Genomic DNA, 16,945 nt, shown 5'->3' on the forward strand with positions numbered 1-16,945 from the left:
TAGTGCAGAATAACGCGCACTCAAAATTTCTTGCGCTTTTCTGAAGTTTACCTTGCACTTTCATATATTGGTAATGCAATGTCACGTAGCCAATTTGGTCAATAGACTACAAGCGAGAGGTTCTATCAGGCATCCATTTTTCTCCTTCACATAAAAAGGTTTTCGTGATTTCTCTTAATTTGTTTGATAAAATATATGTGAAAAACAGCAGACAGATGATGTTCATAGGCTGTCCATTTTTCTTCTTCTCCCTCCTAGACTTTAATTGTAGAGTCTGGTCCACAAAAAAACAGAACAGAATAGAAAATTGTTCTGTTCTTAGGTCGGCACAGGGCAGTGAGTTTCTCGAAGAACTGTCAACGGAACTGCCTGCCGGATCCGGACGTAAATTGATGCATCTGACAAATGCATTGCAATACCGGATCCGTATTTCTGGTTGTCATCCGGGAAAAACGAATCCAATATTTATTTATTTTTCTCATTTTTAAAGGTCTGCGCAGATCGGGAAACTGGATCCGGTTTCCCGAAACACTTAGTATCGGATCCGGCATTAATACATTTCAATAGAAATTAATGCCGGATCCGGCATTCCGGCAAGTGTTCAGGATTTTTGGCCGGAGAAAAAAACTGCAGCATGCTGCGGTATTTTCTCCGGCCAAAAAACGTAAGAGGGACTGAACTGATGCATATTGAATGGATTGCTCTCCATTTTGAATGCATTAGGATAAAACTGATCAGTTCTTTTCCGGTATTGAGCCCCTAGGACGGAACTTTATGCCGGAAAAGAAAAACGCTAGTGTGAAAGTACCCTAAAAGAAAAAGGATGTGTGAATAGCCACTAGGCCTGCACAATAGATCGCCAAAGCAATCGCAATAAATCGCCATATCGCAATCGCCAATTGGCCGACCCAAAAATGCTGCAATTGTATTACCATATTTTTCGCTTTATAAGACAAACTTTTTCCCCCAAAAAGCGATGGTTGACTTTATACATGGCTGACACAGATGTATCGCCGGCCGCTATGCTGCACAGCGCGGCCGGCGATACATCAGTTACTGTGCAGGGAGGGAGGAGGGGCTGGAGGCAAGTCGTTATTTTAATGAACAACTGTTCTTCTATTTATTCTGTTTATCTGTTCTGTGCAGTGCTATTAAGAAAATGGCAAGGTTTGTATTTTGTACTTTTGCAGTAATGCAAATATGTTATTTAATTTAGTAAAAGATGTTTTATTTTGAAAAACACTGTGCATTTCAGTTCTGGAGTTAAAGGGAGTCTGTCACCAGATTTGAGCATATTAGACTGATCAAATAGCGTTATATGTGCCACCCAGAACTTAAAAACGGTACCTTTGTTGTATCTAATGGAGTTTTCTTTCAGCCAAAAATGAACTTTTAAGAATCTGTAAATGCGCCCTCTCAAGTGCCCAGGGCGGCGTCTCAATCGTCTAAGCCCCAGGCAGCACCTCCTCAACGGCTCATAACCCCGCCCTCCGTGTGCCTCTGCCCGCCCGTTTACTCTCCTCCTCTCTCCTTTTCCACTGCGCTACGAATTTGACCGCGCAGCCGTCATAACTGCATTTCAGCATCATCAGTAATTTGTGTGTGCTTTTGCCTTGAAAATCCAAGCAAATAGACCTCTAGCACAATTCCCTTAAAATATCGTATCGCATATTGTTATCGCAATTTTTAGGGCCCTAATCGCAATCGCACAAAATTCCCATATCGTGCAGCCCTAATAGCCACTTTGACTCGTATGGGGCCGTGTCCCGTCTGTTATTAAAACTGACAGCAAGCAGACGTGAAAAATGCGTTAGTAAGAAGGCAACATCACAACAGGTACCACGGACACAAAACCTAGCAGTCTATGGGATTAGTTGTCTCAATCATTTCCCTCCGACATTGTTGTACTAGACTGGAGGAAGTCATGACCAGAGAGCCGGATACACTGTATGTGAAAGAGTCCTTATAGGGGAGCTGCGCCTTATCAAATAATGGAATTTGCTATTTATTATTCAATAAGTTTTTATTGTTTTTAGAAATATAAGTTGCATAACATGTCAGCGCTCTACATAGCCACATCGGCAGCACCGACAAGATGTCATACAGTAACATAGGGAAGATGAAACCAGCAAGAAGAACCAAATAATAACAAAGTTATCGAGGGATTGAATTGCCAGTGTAGATTTTTCCCAGGAGTTCCACAATACTGCAAATTTAGAGGAGGAATTCCTGGCTTTAGGGATGATTTTTTTCGTATATATAGGTAGTATTTAGTTTGAGAAGGACCTCCGATAGACAGGGGATTTTTGGAGACTTCCAATTTTGAGTGATTGCCAGTTTGGCTGATAAAAATAAATGTGCTATGACTAGGCGGAGGTTACGGGGTATAGTATCTATATCAATGAAAAGTAGAGCTATCTCCGGCCCAGGAGTCAATGTACAGTACAGACCAAAAATTTGGACACACCTTCTCATTCAAAGAGTTTTCTTTATTTTCAGGACTATGAAGGCATCAAAACTATGAATTAACACATGTGGAATGATATACATAACAAACAAGTGTGAAACAACTGAAAATATGTCATATTCTAGGTTCTTCAAAGTAGCCACCTTTTGCTTTGATTACTGCTTTGCACACTCTTGACATTCTCTTGATGAGCTTCAAGAGGTAGTCCCCTGAAATGGTCTTCCAACAGTCTTGAAGGAGTTCCCAGAGATGCTTAGCACTTGTTGGCCCTTTTGCCTTCACTCTGCGGTCCAGCTCACCCCAAACCATCTCGATTGGGTTCAGGTCCAGTGACTGTGGAGGCCAGGTCATCTGGCGCAGCACCCCATCACTCTCCTTCATGGTCAAATAGCCCTTACTTTCAAAGTTTTCCCAATTTTTCGGCTGACTGACTGACCTCCATTTCTTAAAGTAATGATGGCCACTAGTTTTTCTTTACTTAGCTGCTTTTTTCTTGCCATAATACAAATTCTAACAGTCTATTCAGTAGGACTATCAGCTGTGTATCCACCTGACTTCTCCTCAACGCAACTGATGGTCCCAACCCCATTTATAAGGCAAGAAATCCCACTTATTAAACCTGACAGGGCACACCTGTGAAGTGAAGACCATTTCAGGGGACTACCTCTTGAAGCTCCTCAAGAGAATGCCAAGAGTGTGCAAAGCAGTAATCAAAGCAAAAGGTGGCTACTTTGAAGAACCTAGAATATGACATATTTTCAGTTGTTTCACACTTGTTTGTTATGTATATAATTCCACATGTGTTAATTCATAATTTTGATGCCTTCAGTGTGAATCTACAATTTTCATAGTCATGAAAATAAAGAAAACTCTTTGAATGAGAAGGTGTGTCCAAACTTTTGGTCTGTACTGTATATCCTAGTAGGTCGGATGCTAAGGAAAATACCTCATTCCAAATACCTTGCAGTGAAGGACAAGACCAGAGGAAGTGGCACAGTGTGCCCTTCTGGCCGTAGCCCCTCCAACACAGGTGTGGGGCTCCTGGGAAAATATAACTTGAGCGTTCTGGCGTGTAATACCATCTCAATACAGTTCTCATCAATGATTCGTAATGAAGAGCACATTTCAGGTTCCTAGATATGAAGGTTAGGGGATTTATCCATTGTTCCTCTGAAAATGTTTTTTCCCATGAGCTTATTGGTGTGCCGTTTTAGTGAACGACTCTTTATCCCTCAAAGCCAAATATAGTGGGTGGAGATGCGTGGAAATTGGAGGGGGGAGCGCCCATACCTTTAAATATCTCCGGATTAGCCAGAATTTGAAGAGGGGAGTTTGTGTGTAGGAAGTGTCTGATGCGGAGATACTTATAAAACTCAGTGTAGGGTATTTGATAACTATTAGGCAGGTGTTCAAAGGAGTGTAGACGATCTGCCTCATAAAAAAACAACGTAGGGAATTTGCTATTTAAAGCTGTGGCTGTTGCATTTTTTTTCTATACGGATTTGAACTCTGCGTCAAGAAGGGACATATCACTTTTTGACACAAACACCTCAGATTCACCACACAGATTATTGAATGGGGCTAATCTGCATGCCGACCCTTGACTGTTAAAATTGCAAATCCACAACAGAAACGGATATTTCCACTCAACAGAATTAGAGTTCACACTTCAGTTATTTGGTCAGTAATTCTCATCAGTTCCTGTGAGCCAAAACCAGGTGCGGGTCAAAAACACAGAACACATACAACTCTTTCATTATACCTTATTTCGGAGTCTGCTTCACTACTGGTTTTGGCTCACAATCACTGATGGAAATCATTGACGTGTGAACTCACACAACCGTAGGAATGGGTCCGCATCTATGACCGTAATCCATAGATTAGAGGCAACACTAATACACTACAATAAACACATCAGGAATATATATTCAACTCTGCATTGTATTGGGTGCTGCGAACAGCATACCTGCAAGGTTAAAATATATCCAAACTGACATAATGTCAGGGATGATGTTGCAGATAGCTGGAACTTCTAAATAAACATCCGACTGGCTTGATCCCAAACTAAGGAGCATATGGGTGAGCCCTATAAAACCCTAAGAGCTCTCCCTGACTGCTATGCCCATGCAAGGGTCTGAATGGTAGACTATTGCATGCCCACGTACCTAAGACTGTGTGACACCTGAAGACCCTATAATAGTGAGGGGACACGACCACCAGCTCCCTGCACTTAATACGGACGGAGTCAGGGTCACCTAGAATCAAGCCAGCAAGGAAACACAAATAAAGAAAAAGACTTATCTTAGCAAGCAGCAGCCTCCAGCAGTGAACACCTCATCCAGGAAGTAGTATAAACCGCAAAGTGAGGCAGTATGAGAGGGAATATAAAGGGAGACAATTAGTCTAAATAGGTGACACCTGGGAGAAGGAAAGGAGATGACAAAGTGAAACCAAAACAAAGAACGTCATGCAAGAGGTAGAAAAGAACGTCTGCCAGACCTTCTCACAGAACTGGCGGTGACACATAATAATGGAAAAGACATAACAGATACAGACCGATCGTCCAGGGGGTTCGACCACCCTGACGTACGTTTAGCCCAGCTTCCTCCTGGGGGCTACACGCCCCCAGGTATTGCGCTGAGCCCTATTCGTTACTGCGAGCTCACAAAGCTGATCAGCGAAGGTGTCTGATCCTCACTGATCAAATACTGATTACCTATACAGAGAATAGATCACCAGTTAAAAGATCTCAAAAAGCCAGTAAGGTACATAGTTTAAGAAGGGCAATATCGTCCTTGTATTACTATTAACAATTTGTGTACTATGGGAGTTTACATGTAGTATTATGTGGGAGTACGTTTTAGGAAACGTGACTGCTCGACCAATAACTGGCCACACTGGTGGCCTACCTCGAGAGGGACCAAAGAGACCGGTGTGGGCTGGGAAGTGTCTGAATGGGAATTGGTGAGGTATCTCTTATTTTGTTTTTGGTTTATGTATAAGAAGTATGTGTGTTATTCGCTGGAATTAAACTGTGTGAAGATCAATAATAACTGCAAATATTATTCTAAAATGTGTGTGTGTGTGTATATACAGTTGCAAGAAAAAGTATGTGAACCCTTTGGAATGATATGGATTTCTGCACAAATTGGTCATAAAATGTGATCTGATCTTCATCTAAGTCACAACAATAGACAATCACAGTCTGCTTAAACTAATAACACACAAATAATTAAATATTACCATGTTTTTATTGAACACACCATGTAAACATTCACGGTGCAGGTGGAAAAAGTATGTGAACCCCTAGACTAATGACATCTCCAAGAGCTAATTAGAGTGAGGTGTCAGCCAACCGGAGTCCAATCAATAAGATGAGATTGGAGGTGTTGGTTACAGCTGCCCTGCCTTATAAAAAACACACACCAGTTCTGGGTTTGCTTTTCACAAGAAGCATTGCCTGATGTGAATGATGCCTCGCACAAAAGAGCTCTCAGAAGACCTACGATTAAGAATTGTTGACTTGCATAAAGCTGTAAAGGGTTATAAAGGTATCTCCAAAAGCCTTGCTGTTCATCAGTCCACGGTAAGACAAATTGTCTATAAATGGAGAAAGTTCAGCACTGCTGCTACTCTCCCTAGGAGTGGCCGTCCTGTAAAGATGACTGCAAGAGCACAGCGCAGACTGCTCAATGAGGTGAAGAAGAATCCTAGAGTGTCAGCTAAAGACTTAAAAAAGTCTCTGGCATATGCTAATATCCCTGTTAGCGAATCTACGATACGTAAAACACTAAACAAGAATGGATTTCATGAGAGGATACCATAGAGGAAGCCACTGCTGTCCAAAAAAAATATTGCTGCACGTTTACAGTTTGCACAAGAGCACCTGGATGTTCCACAGCAGTAGTGGCAAAATATTCTGTGGACAGATGAATCCAAAGTTGAGTTGTTTGGAAGAAACACACAACACTATGTGTGGAGAAAAAGAGGCACAGCACACCAACATCAAAACCTCATCCCAACTGTGAAGTATGGTGGTGCGGGCATCATGGTTTGGGGCTGCTTTGCTGCGTCAGGACCTGGACGGATTGCTATCATCGAAGGAAAAATGAATTTCCAATTTATCAAGACATTTTGCAGGAGAACTTAAGGCCATCTGTCCACCAGCTGAAGATCAACAGAAGATGGGTGTTGCAACAGGACAATGACCCAAAGCATAGAAGTAAATCAACAACAGAATGGCTTAAACAGAAGAAAATACGCCTTCTGGAGTGGCCCAGTCAGAGTCCTGACCTCAACCCGATTGAGATGCTGTGGCATGACCTTAATAAAGCGATTCACACCAGACATCTCAAGAATATTGCTGAACTGAAACAGTTCTGTAAAGAGGAATGGTCAAGAATTACTCCTGACCGTTGTGCACGTCTGATCTGCAACTACAGGAAACGTTTGGTTGAAGTTATTGCTGCCAAAGGAGGTTCAACCAGTTATTAAATCCAAGGGTTCACATACTTTTTCCACCTGCACTGTGAATGTTTACATGGTGTGTTCAATAAAAACATGGTAACATTCAATTCTTTGTGTGTTATTAGTTTAAGCAGACTGTGATTGTCTATTGTTGTGACTTAGATGAAGATCAGATCACATTTTATGACCAATTTGTGCAGAAATCCATATAATTCCAAAGGGTTCACATACTTTTTCTTGCAACTGTATATATATATATATATACATTCTGACACCTTTAAAAAAAATGACTATCTTTGAAATTACCAGGCATGGCTAGGACTGGTGGCTACATGGCCATTCTTTGAGTAGTTTCAACCTAAATAACCAGTATCGTCTTCCCTTTAATTCAGTTTCTCTCAGCATTCATCTAGACAGAACAGACACGTTGCGCACATATTGCTCTTTACGCAGCCTTATTAAATCTTCCTGTATATATGACTTATCTCCCTGTGCAGTGAATCATTGTGTACCAGGTGAAGAGCCTGGAGATGTGAGCGAGCTGTGTAGGAGTAAAAGATCTAATGAAAAAATGGGGAATGCCGGATCTAATATTTTTTTCCAGTAAACTCAAATATGCTGCTTGGTTTCTATGCAAATTTCCGATGATTGTCCCAGAGCTGTATATTTGGTTCCACCCAATCTTCTTTAGATGAAACTACTCTCTGCAGTTGGAATCGTGTCATAGTGTAACCCTATTTACATAGGCACCACATTTAGGGTGCATTCACACCACTGTTAGTGTTTTGCGGTCTTTAAAACATGGATACCAGCCGTGTGCACGCTGGTGCAGAACCATTGACTTCAGCGGGTCCATGGTACGCATGTTGCAGTGTAGGACATGTCCTATCTTTTGTGCCGCAGCCACACGGATGTGGAAGCACACAGAATCGTATTACAGTGCCAGCAAAGTCGATGAGATTTAGCAAAATTGCATCCACATGCTGCAGGTGAAAATGAGCAGCATTTAGGCTAGGGCTACACAACGACATGTGTCGTTCGACTACGGCTGCGGCAAGTGATTCTTTTAGTAATCGAGTATCCTATCGATTATTTTTTACGATTAATCGAGTATGGGTACTTTCACACTTGCGGCACAGGATTCCGGCAGGCAGTTCCGTCTCCGGAACTGCCTGCCGGATCCTTCAAAACGTATGGAAACTGATGGCATTTGTCAGACGGATCAGGATCCTGATCCGTATGACAAATGCATTGAAGTGCCGGATCCGTCTCTCCGGTGTCATCTGGAAAACGGATCCGGCATTTATTTATTTTTCACTTTTTTTGCGGTCTGAGCATGTGCAGACCGCAATGCTGAATCCGTTTTGCCGGAACACTTAATGCATGTCAATGGGAAAAAATGCCGGATCCTGCATTCCGGCAAGTGTTCCGGAATTTTGGACGGAGATAAAACCGTTTATTATCTCTGAAGACTGAAGACATCCTGATGCATCCTGAACGGATTGCTCTCCATTCAGAATGCATTAGGATAAAACTGATCAGTTCTTTTCCGGTATTAAGCCCCTAGGACGGAACTCAATGCCGGAAAAGAATAACGCTAGTGTGAAAGTGCCCTAATCTAATAAGAAAAACCTTCATAAAATAACATATTGCTTTTATTTCTTAGTGGTATAGCAAATATTTGTTCAGGGCTCTCACAAGCGGTCCAAAATAGATCAGTTTTGCTCTAATGTATTCTGAATGGAAAAGGATCCGCTCAGAATGCATCAGTTTGCATCAGCGCTTTGGTGTCCGTCTGACGAAACTGAGCCAAACGGATCCGTCCTGGCACACAATGTAAGTCCATGGGGACGGATCCGTTTTCCCTGACACAATCTGGCACAATAGAAAACGGATCCGTCCTCTATTGACTTTCAATGGTGTTCAAGACGGATCTGTCTTGGCTCTGTTAAAGATAATACAAACGGATCCGTTCAGAACGGATGCAGACAGTTGCATTATCTGAACTGATCCGTCCACGACGGATCCACACAAAACGTGAGTGTGAAAGTAGCCTTAGACTGCAGGCAAGTATGAATCCCGTGTGGACATACCCTCGCACTGTTTCCCTGCCCAGCAGCACTGCCACATATTGCAGCCTGCCCCGTTCACTTGAATGGAGATGTGCTGCATTTCCCTGCATGGCGGGTGGCTGGGGCACCACTATGCAGGGAAACACTGTGACGGGTGCAGCATGAATCAGTGTTGCAGCCCCTTAAGCTCTTCTGATCACAAGAATGGGGGGGGGTCTATACCCCCAAAATGAATATAGCGCTGGTCAAGCATGCACACTGCAGCTCCATTCATCTTTATGGGACTGTCCTATATAACCGGGCGCGGTACTCAGCTATCTCTGACAGTTCCATAGAAAATGAATGCCGCAACGGTGTTCATGCTTGACCAGCCCTCTATTCATTCCAGGGTATAGGGGTCCCCATTCTTATGATCAGTGGGGTCCCCAGCACTCAGACCCACACTGATCTCATAGTAATGTCCTGTGGATAGAGAATAACGTTTTACCAGAATACCCCATTAAAGGGATCCTTCTCTCAGATCAGCCTCTGTCCATATGAAGACATGGGTGTCACAGAGAGGGAGAGCTCTGATACCCATATCAGAGACACGGCTGGGGTATTATGTCAGACCACCATATGGAGCCCATACAGTAAGTGATAGAGGATGGGGAGGCAGCAGAGGACGCTGGGACAGAAGTACATGTGGTGCCTAGCAAACAGCGGCCATGCTGAGTGCCGGTCCCGCAGGATGAAACCGTCACTCACCTCTCCACCCGGCTCCCGTCTCTGGTTCCAGGAGAAATAAACTGGACCGGAAACCAGAAAAAGCGTTACTGGTTGCTATAGGAACTGCCGGAAGTGTATGAGCTGGGCTCCATGGCGACTCGTAAGGGTCAGGTGACACGCTGGCTCTGCCCACGGTCTGCTGTTCAGTCAGGTTTGGCAGGATGGCGGCGGCCATTTTGGTTTACCTCAGCGGCCTCTGAAGTAGTTATAGGACCCGCTGTTCATTGCGGTGCCTTGTGGGGAGGCCACAGAGTGGTGAGTGAGAGGCTTCTCTTCACTCAAGCTCTGTGGTCATGTGATTTAAATGAATCAGGATTTTTTTTGCCTCGATTAAATCAATGAATTGTTTCAGCCCTACGTTCGGCAATAAGTCGCGTGACACATAGGGCACAACTACACTGCAACTTGTGACAATTTTTATAATAATAGTCTATGGTGTCGCACTGCGACATGCAACATGCTGCGACTGCGATGCTATAGTCGCCGAAAAATCCATCATGGATGAATTTTTTACTACTGTCGTGTCGCAGTCGCAGCATGTCTCATTGCGACACCATAAACTATCATTATAAAAATTTGTCACGTGACACATGTCGTTGTGTAGCCCTAGCCTTAGATGTATTTACTTTTTGCAAAGTACAGGGTGAAACCTATATCCAAAACGTATCTGCATTTAAACGCCTTGGATAGGTTGTGGACGCTGGTGCATGTTTACATTGCTATCTGTGGGCACCACAGGGCAATTATATGCCGGCTAACGTAAGCTGGAGGTGATTTAGCAGTTTCTTATGACTTAAACACTAGTGTATGGCATAGGGCTGCAGTAAACGATTATTTGAGAAATCAAGTATTCTACCAATTATTTTTACGATTTATCGAGTACTCTAATAAGAGAAATGAATTAATAGACAGTTTTCCTTTATAAAAACTTATCAGACCCCCTGCCATCAGTCCCCAACACCCTTCATTCCCCCCTGTGCAATCAGCCCAAGTGCATCAGCTCCACTATCCCCCAGTGCCATCAGCTTCCCCCCGTACCATCAGCTCCACTCCCCTGGTGCCATCAGCCCCTCCATGCCATCCATTGCCATGTCCCCCACTCCCCCAGTGCCTCCATGCCATCAATTGCCATGTGATGTCCCCCACTGCCATCAGATCAGCCCCTCCATGCCATGTCCCCCACTACCTCAGTGCCATATGCCCCTCCATGCCATCCATTGCCATGTCCTCCTCTCACAGTGCCTCCATGTAATCCATTGCCATGTCCCCCACCCCTAGTGCCTCCATGCCATCCAGTGCCATCTTCCCCCTCCCCCAGTGCCTCCATGCCATCCACCATGTCCCAGACTCCCCCAGTGCCATCAGATCAGCACCTTCATGCCATGTCCCCCAGCGCCATTAGCTCCTCCATGCCATTTCGATCCATGTCCCCCAGCGCCATCAGCCCCTTCAAATCACAGATGCCCCCCAACCCCTTCCCCCCGCCAGATTCGGGCCCCTGCTAACTTATACTTACCTTTCCTGGCAGTGCGCTGACATGGAGTCGGCAGGAGACGGACTGCATCTTCTTCCCACTTCCCGACATGCACTGGGTGGGACCTGACTTCAGCCAGCGGGCTGACGATGCGTGCACGTAAGGCCCTGGCAGCGCGGTGCGGACGGGAGGCCACGGAGCGGTGAGTGAGAGAGTTTTCTTCACTCACGCCCTGTGGTCACATGATTTAAACGAATGCTCAATGCAGGGAAACTGCATCAAGGATTTTTTTGCATCGATTACATCTATTACATTGATGAATCGTTGCAGCCCTAGTATGGCATAGGTCATCAATATCAGATCGGCACCTCAGCCGATCAGCTGTATGAGGAGACGGCGCGAGCAGTGTGCAGATGCCGTTTTCCTTCTCTCTTCCTGTTCACCACTGCAGTCTATGGCAAAGCAGCAGTGAACAGGTAGAGAGACTGGAGACAGCACATGCACACTGCGCACGCCGTCTCCTCATACAGCTGAACGGTGGGGGTGCCAGACGCTGGACCCCCGCCGATCTGATATTGGTGACCTATCCTGAGGAACGGCCAACAATATGAAAAGCCCATACAACCCCTTTAGTATAAAGGAAGAATGCATCATAATCCTGTCACTTGAAGGGAATGTCCGGCTCCTGAATCCATATTGGCTATGAACGAGGATGGCTATTTACCGCCACTCTGCTCCAGCTCTGAGACCCCTCCATGCTGTGGTCACGTGCTCTGCTGCAACCATTTACTGGCTTCAGCAGTGACTTGTCCCCCAACCAGCTGGTGCCCACAGAACCTGTATATATTCGCTCTAGGGAGAATGTCTGTAAGGTATCTAAGAATACAGAATTGATCTGTTGCACAGTATACTTACACCCCAGTCCTGAGATTCAGAGCACTGACTCCTAGCAGCATTTACGTCTTATACGGCACCTATCTTTTCCTATCCATAAGTATTTAGAACATTCATTATGACCGCGAGTAAACTTCGCAGCAACCAGTAGGCTGGCAGCCACCGAAGGACATTTTGCTTTTGCCAAATCTGAAAGTTTTTGTTTTGCTCAGTGCTGATGCCAGATGGGTTTGTGCAAGGTGCGATTGCTTTTTGGCAGTTTTATAGTTTTGTATATATGCAGAATCTCTCTCAGTCCTGACATGAACCCAGCAATGTTCGGAGGTTTATCAGACAACTTTTCTTTCTGTAGTTAGCTGAATGAAATGAAAGAAGCCACTTTTTCTGACACGGTAGCGATGTGAGTTTTATATAGAAGATGCTTTAGTGATTGCACGGAAAGACAGAAGAGGGGGAGGCCAGCTTCATCAGCTACACACTGGCGATACAAGGACCATAAATTGATATGACTGCCACCTACTGGACACTAAGAGACACATTAGTCATCCTCCTTATGCAGGTTATTTTAGGCTTGGTTTTCATGGTTAACCTTTTGCTAGAAATAAATTACTACAATAGGTAAAAAAAAAAACTTTGTAGGTACGGTAATAGTTTGTTGATTGAACCACACAGTTGAAAGTAATTGTGGTGTGTGTATGTATGTATGTATGTATATATGTGTATATATATATGTGTGTGTGTGTGTGTGTGTGTGTATATGTATGTGTGTATATATGTGTATATATATGTGTGTGTGTGTATATATATATATATATATATATATATATATATATATATATATATATAAAAACTTTTTTGTAGCATATGTTAATGTTTGTCTATTTATTATACACTAATGTGGTCATTTATCAAACTGGTTTAAAGTAGAACTGGCTTAGTTGCCCATAGCAACCAATCAGATTCCAAAGGAGCTGTGCAAAATGAAAGGTGGAATCGGATTCGTTGCTATGAGCAACTAAGCCAGTTCTACTTTACACCAGTTTGATAAATGACCCCATAAAAGTTAATTTTTTTGTAACATTCTCTGTAGCCAGCAGGACCTGTGGAGAGTAACCTACTTACCTACTCCCGGGGCTGTCTGCACTGAACTTCTGTCAACATGCACATAGACTGGGTCATGCATGCTGCTGCTGCCGGTGATGCATCTCATCACGTGCTGCTTGGGTACACGTCACTGCTGAGGCCATTCATTGGCTGCCGTGGCACACGTGACGTCGCGGAAATGCAGTGCAGAAAGTCCGGGAGCCAAAACCACCTCTCAGGGAGCAGGTAAAGGTAAATGTGTCTCTCCAGAGATCCGTCTGGCTGAGGGGGTTTTAACTAACAAAAAAATTAATCCTGGAAACCCCTTTAATGATCTCCATGAAAGATAAAATCATATGTTTTCATGTTTGACTGTATATTGTACTTTTGAATATACTGTAACATAAGATTTTTTTGGGATTTATTTTAGAAAAAATAGAAGAAGCACAAAAAAAGCTGCACAGTCCTGAGGAACCCCAAAAAGGTAATACATCTCTTCTTTCTATTTCTACTTTGTTTCTTGAAGGGGTTGTGCAGGGGTTTTATATTGATGACCTTTCTTAGGATAGGTCCTCATTATCTGATCTGCAGGGGTCCGACACTCTGCACCCCCACCAATAAGATTTTTGAAGAGGAGGCGGAGCTCCATGCGAGCGCTGCTTCCTCTTCATTACACTGCCCATCTCTGGAGCGCAGTGTATACAAGTACCTGCTCCGTTCACTTGAATAGAGTGAGTACTTGTAATTACACTACGCCACCACTGCAAAGGAGACGACGCACAGTGTAATGAAGAGGAAGCCGTGCTCGCATGGAGTCTCGCCTTCTCTTCAAACAGCTGATCGGAGGGGGTGTTGGACCTGTCAGATATTGATGAGCTATCCTGAGAATATATTTCCAATGTTTAGGTCAGTGGGACTGGGGAATCTGAAAACTAACAGAATTGGTTCAAAATAGATAAAATAATCATTACTTACCTAACCGATGCCCCACAGCTGCTATTCCGACATTGTGCTCCACTTCGTGGCTCTGGGGTTGACACACAAAAATGGCTTGGACTGCCAACTGAGCCAGTCAATGGCCCCAAGGATTGTCCACTTCAGCAAGTGATTTTTGCCATTGCCTGTGTGTTGAGCCTAGGTCGAGGAGGTAGAGAGCAGCGGGAACTGGGGAGGGATCGGTGTGACTATTGATTATTTTTAACTCTTTCCTACCTTTTTTAATATGCCCCTGGAAAACCTCAATAAATGGTTGCAGTATGTTGGCCAGAGAGGGAGCCCCTCTTACTACTAGGCTTCCATTCTGGATAATAGAATAGGTTTCGGTGCAGAGTACCTCCCTCTATGATGTTTGTGTCTTTAAATTGTGGACAGGGATTTCCACTTGGGACAATACATTTTTCCCTTTAAAGGGAGCCTGTCACTGGAATTTTGTATAGAGCTGAGGACATGGGTTGCTAGATGGCCGCTAGCCCATCCGCAATACCCAGTCTCCATAAGTCTGTGTGCTTTTATTGTGTAAAAAAAAAAAAAATTTGATACATATGAAAATTACCCTGAGATGAGTCCTGTATGTGAGATGAGTAAGGGACAGGACTCATCTCGGGTTAATTTGCATATGTATCAAATCGTTGTTTTTTTTTTACACAATAAAAGCACACAGAGCTATGGGGACTAGGTATTGCGGATGTGCTAGTGGCCATCTAGCAACCCATGTCCTCAGCTCTGCACAAAATGCCGGTGACAGGTTGCCTTTAATGATTTATTTATAATCACAAATAGGTGACGTTTACTATGTTAATTAGACAATAATGCCACTCCTATAATACCTTGATCATTACTTAATCTTTTGTCGGTAGGGTTAGCAGTGTAGATGAAATATAACTTTCTGGATAATGCGCAGCCTTGTAATATTGTGCATGATAGAAAGTATAATGTCTAAAGCATCCGTGATAATCCTGTGTATTACCGCAGCGCTCCACTTCCTTTTGAGGAGTGCTGCTGCCTCAGGTCTGCACCTACTCTACTGCCTCACTTGTCAACTTCATACTCTGGCTCCCTTTACATTAATTCTGAAATGTAAATCAGTATATTTGACATATGCAAATAGCCCATTCTGTTTGTAGTGCAGGGAACACCATTTGCATGATGGCTTCTTTAGTCTGTGTTTTGCTTACAGGGTATATAACGCAATAAACAAGTCAAATAACCATAATTTATAAAGTACCCACAATACCTGGATGCCCACCTAACAAGTCATTGACCTAATGCTTGCCAAATTGCACCATGATGTAAATGTTAGAGGTTGTTCTCTGCTGGGGACCTTTTCTACAGACCCACTAGTGTGGCCGGACCACCCGTGGTAAACATCCTTGGGCTACTTTCACTCTTTCACCGTTACCTGATTTCCCCCCCCGCTGTCCTCTGCAGGTCCTGGGTCTCGCCACATCAACATCCCGTTTAACTGCTGCAGCCGATGACTGGTCACAGCAGTGACGTGTCACCCATGTGTCATGTCATGTGATGCATGGGTGACACATCACTGCTGCAGCAGTGTTAAAGGGGATATTAATTATTGATATTTATATCAATAATTCTAGTGATGACTCCGCCTATTTATGCCTAAATCAAATATATATACACCTAGCTAGGTTAACTAGCTAACTACCTCTGTTACCTATACACTGTGACTCCACTGAACTACACTACGTGCGACTTACTACTATACTACGGCAGCGACTACTAAAAACACTATACTCTGTATATGAATAATAAAGTATTTATTATACAATACAATAATACAATTATACGCTATATCTATATATATTTATAGATCAATGGTTATAAATATATATACATATAGACGCACACACCACAGTACAGCAATATAAGTAAACACACTATAACAACACACTAATACGGTTCTAACTACACTAACACAGTCCCAAGTCCTCCCCAGGATCTAACTACAATTACAATACTACACTTACATTCGCACAAATATCAGTAACCCACCCGCCTGGCTACTCACTGTCCCTACGGGGTAACAAGGGGTTAAACACACAATTGTGGCACTGCAGGGGTTAATACATGCAGGCCAAGGAACACTGGGTATGGTGCAGCAGTGAAGGGGTTACTGCTGCAGGGTTCACAGGGAGGGATAAGGGCAGTGAAGGGGTTACTGCTGAGTTCAGCAGCCAGGGTTAGGGGATGGTATGTGGTGGCAATGAACCCAGGGACAGGGCAGCTGGCAGTGAAGGGGTTAATGGTCAGATACCAGGGGTACAGGGCAATACAAAGGATCAGGGGAAGGAGGCAGGGATACTTAGTCAATCCATGTCTCGGTCAGCGATGAGCACTGTCTGCTACAATTGTGTGTCACGTAACCCAGTGTCAAACCGAATGTTGATGCTGGGAACCTGCAGAACCAATGGGGCATCACTGGAGCCAGAATCCAGTGTGGGGAAATCATGTAAGTATGATTACCACAGCGGGTTCCGCCATAGTCTGTAGAAAAGGTGAACACCCCCTTTAATACTTCATCAATGCCTCCTATGAAGCACATCTTTTTTTTTTACAAAATGCTTTGCCATCTTCCCTCTTAAGTAAATAAAATATTTTATTTTTTTAGTGCTATTATCTTTTCAATCTGCAGGCAATATGTTGTAGAACAGAAGGAGCTGAGCAGATTGATGTATAGTTTTGTGGGAAAAGATTCAGTGT

The 16,945-nt window shown here is 43.7% G+C and overlaps 1 protein-coding gene across 1 annotated transcript in view; it reads left to right on the plus strand.

Moving 5' to 3' along the window:
- Positions 1-11,397: 11,397 nt before the first annotated feature.
- Positions 11,398-16,945, plus strand: part of HIVEP1 (HIVEP zinc finger 1) — a 60,750-nt gene continuing 55,202 nt past the window's right edge. Inside the window, exons 1-2 of the mRNA XM_040433979.1 lie at positions 11,398-11,407; positions 13,656-13,709. Coding sequence (XP_040289913.1) covers positions 11,398-11,407; positions 13,656-13,709 — 64 coding nt within the window. The remainder of the gene's footprint in view (positions 11,408-13,655; positions 13,710-16,945) is intronic.

This window comes from Bufo bufo, chromosome 5 (assembly GCF_905171765.1).
Source record: "Bufo bufo chromosome 5, aBufBuf1.1, whole genome shotgun sequence".
Classification (NCBI taxonomy): Eukaryota; Metazoa; Chordata; class Amphibia; order Anura; family Bufonidae; genus Bufo; species Bufo bufo.